At 41.8% G+C, this 5,754-nt stretch overlaps 1 protein-coding gene across 1 annotated transcript; it reads right to left on the reverse strand.

The window, feature by feature from the left end:
- Positions 1 to 820: 820 nt before the first annotated feature.
- On the reverse strand, positions 821 to 1,768 carry LOC109569370 (olfactory receptor 56A3). Its single transcript, XM_019974717.2, has one exon. The coding sequence runs from the start codon at positions 1,766 to 1,768 to the stop codon at positions 821 to 823; it is 948 nt and encodes a 315-aa protein (XP_019830276.2).
- Between the last annotated feature and the right edge of the window lie 3,986 nt (positions 1,769 to 5,754).

Consider the following 5,754-nt stretch of genomic DNA (forward strand, 5'->3'; position numbering starts at 1 on the left):
AAACTTTGAGCCAATGAAAACAGCAATAATGTTTTAATATCTTTGTACTTTAATAGCTAACAGAATTCCCAGAGATACAAGGTATGCTAAGAAACTGTCCAATGAAAAGAAAACAATGTCCATCTAGTCTGTTTTATATTTCAGACTTATTACTAGATCTCATTTATAATGCTTGCAGTTCTTTAACTCAGCAGAGCTCTATTTGCATACCAGAAACGGTGACATTGCCAAAAATCACCTTGCTTTCTAGAAGAGAAGATAGAGACAAAGGCCCAGACAAGAACAGAGCAGGGACCAGAAACAGAAGAAGTGACAAAGAAAGACAATCATGTGGTCGAAGGATGAGAGGAAAAGACCAAATTAAAGACTGGTAGCAATTCTCCACCATTCAGGACTGAAATGTCAACTCTTATTTTTATTCTCCAGTATGTTCCTTACTGTGGAAATAATAAGACATTACACATTATACAACACAATCCACCAAATATCCACAGTTGTATACTTCACATTATAAATTTTATGTCATATTAACAGTTGGCTATTCAGGAAAGTAAATCTCTCATTTTAGAGCCTGCCCTAAGAAAGCATTTTATACAAAATAGGATAATAGATGTGGTAAAAAAGGAGAAAGGACCAAGAAAATTCCTGATTGAAGAGTGAGAGAAAGAGAAACTCTAAATGAAACTTCAGCATTATTAAAGGGAGACACATAGACAGTTCATCCAGTTTGAGAGTAAAACTTATGAACTTCAGTCCACTCATCCATTATTGATTCAAAAAGCATCCTATTTTAGGAATGCAGAGATCTAAGTTGTCTTAATTACCAACCTTTTTTCAGTAACCTCTGGATTCCTTGCTTGATCTCCTGGGTTCGCACCCCATAGACAATGGGGTTGAGGGCCGCAGGAATGACATGGTGGAGGACATTGAGCAAGACTGGCACATCAGGGGACACCTTCTTCTTTGCCACATGAGTGAGGACAAAGACCAGGAGGATGGTGCTGAAGAAGAGGATAAGGATGAAGTGGGAGCTACAAGTGCTTAGGGCCTTGGCCACAGCTCCTTCTGCCTTGAGTCTCAGAACAGCCCGCAGTATGAGGGTGTAGGAGAGGAAGATGAGGATGAGGTCAGATCCCAGCAGAGTCCAGCCTCCAGCAAACTGGTAGACACGATTGATGGTGACATCATCACAGGAGAGCCTGGACACAGACATATTGGCACAGATGCAGTTCTCAATGACATTTCTCCCACAATAATGGAGTCGTACAGAGAGGATGGGGATGGGCACTGTGAAAAGGACATTTCTGGCTAAAATAAAGATAGTTGCCTTTGCAACAAATTGGTCTGTGATGATGGATGTGTACCTCAATGGTTGGCAGACGGCCACATAGCGGTCATAGGCCATGACCATGAATGTGCAGGACTCCATGGCAAGGAAGCAATTCATGATGTACATCTGAAGGAAACAGGTAAAGAAGCTGATCGATCTGAGATCAAACCAAAAGATGGCCAGGACCTTGGGGATGACGGTGAGGCAGAGCACCATGTCCAGCAGGGAGAGGAAGCTGAGCAGGTAGTACATGGGCTCATGCAGAGAGGCCTCCAGCCGGATGGTGATCAGGAGGGTGGTGTTGGCCCCCATGGCCAGAACGAAGAGGAGACTGAGGGGCAGGGATAGCCAGTGCTGCCAGCTGGGGGACCTGACAAAACAGTTCAGGAGGAAGTCTGAAATCTCAGTGGTGGTGCTGCCATTTTGGTGTGCTGTCATATTTTGTCATATAGTTCTACAGCTTTCTTTTAGTGATCTGTAAAATTAGGATAAAATTTAGCTACTGATTCAAGGTGCATTGTAGTATAAGTTGCTTTAATTAAGTGAAACTGTTGCATCCTAGCAGATTTTCCAGAGCCAAAGAAATTTATTTGTGTATCCTTTGTGCCATGCTACTGGTATATTCCTTTTATGTTAAAAAAATAGAACTGGAGTGATATGATTTGTCTATATATGCTGGATTTATTCAAGATTTATTAGAACTTTTAAATTATAGAAACTAAAAGAAGGAGAAAATAACTTAGAAAACTACTTTGTGAAAGGTGAATCTCCAAATTTGTACTCCTAAGTTTCTTCCTCTTTTTTGCTTTTATGGACTACATAGACTACCATGCATATGATTGAACTATAGCAGTACAACCGAATAAGCAGCAGATCCTGGCACAAACTAGGGGCAAAAGAAAATGACTCTGACTCCTCAGCTACCCCAAACTGACAATTCACTTATACTTGTTTTTCTTTAATTAGGTAATTTAAAAACTGTACACTGAAAATAAAGTTAGTTAATCTGCTTTTTGCCTAAAAATTCATTTTCATTTGATAGGTACAGATCCTGAAAAGAATTGCTTTTTTTCTTTTTGTCAGATTTTCATATTAGTAGGATTCCTAACCTTTGGAAGAAACAACCTTAAAAGGAGAGTGAGAAAAATCTCATAGCTATGGGGGAGCAATACCTGTCATTAAAGATGAAAAGCTGATTCTTCTGATTACAGTAGTGTGAGGGTGTTGAAGTCCACCTCTAGAGTCCTTCCATCTTCAATCTGCTTCCCTTTTCCGTCTTACAAACTATAACCCCAAATCTCACCATCTCAAGGAAACTTTTCTTATCTGAGGATTTTAAAGTAATTCCTGAAAGAATTCATAATTCCCTGCATAGAAGCAGGGAAAATCTTGAAATGACCTTCAGAGAATACTGGAATAATTAGCAATTCAGACAAGAATATCCATGGGGAAACCTAGAGGAAGAAGCATGATTTTCATCTCCTGAAGTGCTTTGTTATGACCAGTGCATTTTCTTGGCAAAACTCTATTAGTCTTTGCCCTGCTTCATTGCATATCCCAAGGCCAAATTTGCCTGTTACTCCAGGTGTTTCTTGACTTCTTACTTTTGCATTCCAGAGATGCAGAGATGAAAGAGATGGGAATACCAGACCACCTGACCTGCCTCTTGAGAAATTTGTATGCAGGTCAGGAAGCAACAGTCAGAACTGGACATGGAACAACAGACTGGTTCCAAATAGGAAAAGGAGTACGTCAAGGCTGTATATTGTCACCCTGCTTATTTAACTTCTATGCAGAGTACATCATGAGAAACACTGGACTGGAAGAAACACAAGCTGGAATCAAGATTGCTGGGAGAATTATCAAGAACCTCAGATATGCAGATGACACCACCCTTATGGCAGAAAGTGAAGAGGAACTCAAAAGCCTCTTGATGAAAGTGAAAGTGGAGAGTGAAAAAGTTGGCTTAAAGCTCAACATTCAGAAAACGAAGCTCATGGCATCTGGTCCCATCACTTCATGGGAAATAGATGGGGAAACAGTGGAAACAGTGTCAGACTTTATTTTTCTGGGCTCCAAAATCACTGCAGATGGTGACTGCAGCCATGAAATTAAAAGACACTTACTCCTTGGAAGGAAAGTTATGACCAACCTAGATAGCATATTCAAAAGCAGAGACATTACTTTACCAACAAAGGTCCGTCTAGTCAAGGCTATGGTTTTTCCAGTGGTCATGTATGGATGTGAGAGTTGGACTGTGAAGAAAGCTGAGCACCGAAGAATTGATGCTTTTGAACTGTGGTGTAGGAGAAGACTCTTGAGAGTCCCTTGGACTGCAAGGAGATCCAACCAGTCCATTCTGAAGGAGATCAGCCCTGGGATTTCTTTGGAAGGAATGATGCTAAAGCTGAAACTCCAGTACTTTGGCCACCTCATGGGAAGAGTTGACTCATTGGAAAAGACTCTGATGCTGGGAGGGATTGGGGGCAGGAGGAGAAGGGGACGACAGAGGATGAGATGGCTGGATGGCATCACTGACTCAATGGACGTGAGTCTGAGTGAACTCCGGGTGTTGGTGATGGACAGGGAGGCCTGGTGTGCTGCAATTCATGGGGTCGCAAAGAGTTGGACACGACTGAGCAACTGATCTGATCTGATCTGAAGTGCTTTGGGATAATTATTTCTAGTAATAAGATGACATTTCTGAGAACAATGGAAAAAGATTATTTTGTCTCTTTTCCTACTAATTGACCATTCTTTTCTCTTCTTTTTTTCTGGAAGGTTTGTTCCTACATGTTCTTCAATCCATGTCATTCAAAAAGCACTGAAAAACCTGTTCAACCTTACAAGTAAAGAAGCATCAGTTTCTCACCCTCTCCTTTCCATCTTTCCTTGCAATCAAAACTTGCCAAATTACAGGGCTAGGGCTGAGGACCTGGGGCTAATAGATACTGGTTCTAGCCAGGAGTAGGAAAAAGCCAGGAAAGTTGAAGGTTCAAGACTAAACTGGAGACATAGACACCCAAGCTTTTTCCTAAGCTGCATGTTAAGCCACAGCATAGCATTGTGGAAGCCCTGTTTCATGAAGTGGAAAGGTTGTTAGGGATCACCTAACTCCACAAGGGGCTTTCCTGGTGGCTCAGTGGTAAGAGTCCACCTGCCAGTGCAGAACAAATGTGTTGGAAAAATCCCCTGGAGAAGGAAATGGCAACCCACTCCAGTATCCTTGCTTGGGAAATCCTATGGACAGAGGAGCCTGGCAGGCTACAGTTCATCAGGTCGTGAAAAGGCAGACACAACTTACTGACTAAACAATAAAACTGCACAAAACTCAGATAGACCTGTAAGGCATCTCTCCAAAATTATAGACGTTATTGAGTGTATCCAGTGCCAGACACTGCACTGATCTTTGAGCGTTATTTTCTCGTTTTGGCAGCCATAGCTTTTTGAAACTCTTTAATCTGAAAATCAATCTGATTTGAAAACTGAGGAACTATTTTCAGATCCCCACTGACCCTTAGTTGTGGTCTCTGTCCTCAGTCTGTGAAGTTATATAGACTAGATTAAATTCCTACTCCATAACTGAAGCATTTGTGGGCAGAAGGTTTGCCCTAGGGCACCTAAATGACCATATTTATAGTTGTAAATACCCCATTTTTACAAATGGGCTCTAGATGCATTTTCCAACTCTTCCACTATTTATTAATCTCATATGGGCAAACTCCAGCTTCTCTGCATCTCTATTACCACCAAGAGATGCCACCAAAGAAGAGAAGGACAAAGGAGAGAAGGAGGTCCCAGAGTAGAGGATCTCACCTGTGCTTACTCACCTGAGACAGGAGGCAGTATCTACCACCTGGTTTTCTGACTACTTCAGCAGTACTGACTCAGGAATAGTGGGGAACACAGATCACCAATGAAGATATAGGTCTTTCCTGCTTCTGGTTAATCTTGGTACAGCTGTCTCTCAGGCACCCTTCACCCAGACTTGCTTGCCAAAGATGTGAAGATGGGGTCTGGCTCCATGGATACTGGAGCCTTGGATAGTTCCTGAAGTAACTGGGGTAGTTATACCTCTGGAGCCTAACGGACTCTGCCCCTTGGGAACTTCTCCATTGTTGCTCCCTTTGGAACAAAAAGCCATTCTGAAATAGGAAGGCAGGCAGATAGGAGAAGAAATTATCTTTTTGCTTTTCAAAAGAAAGTACTTCTAATGATGGAGTCATATATACACAGGGTGCTCTGTAGGCAATTAGTTCATTTCCTGGGTTTGCGTGTCTTGCATACATCCCTACATGTTCATACTAATTTGTACATGCGTGCTTGGTACTTCCAGAGTACTAGTAACTTCACTCAGAAGTTCTCTTGGATTTCCTGCACCTGCTATTAGATAGGTACATCCTGAATCATCTTAGGTACATCCT

This window comes from Bos indicus, chromosome 15 (genome assembly GCF_029378745.1).
Source record: "Bos indicus isolate NIAB-ARS_2022 breed Sahiwal x Tharparkar chromosome 15, NIAB-ARS_B.indTharparkar_mat_pri_1.0, whole genome shotgun sequence".
In the NCBI taxonomy this organism is placed as follows: domain Eukaryota; kingdom Metazoa; phylum Chordata; class Mammalia; order Artiodactyla; family Bovidae; genus Bos; species Bos indicus.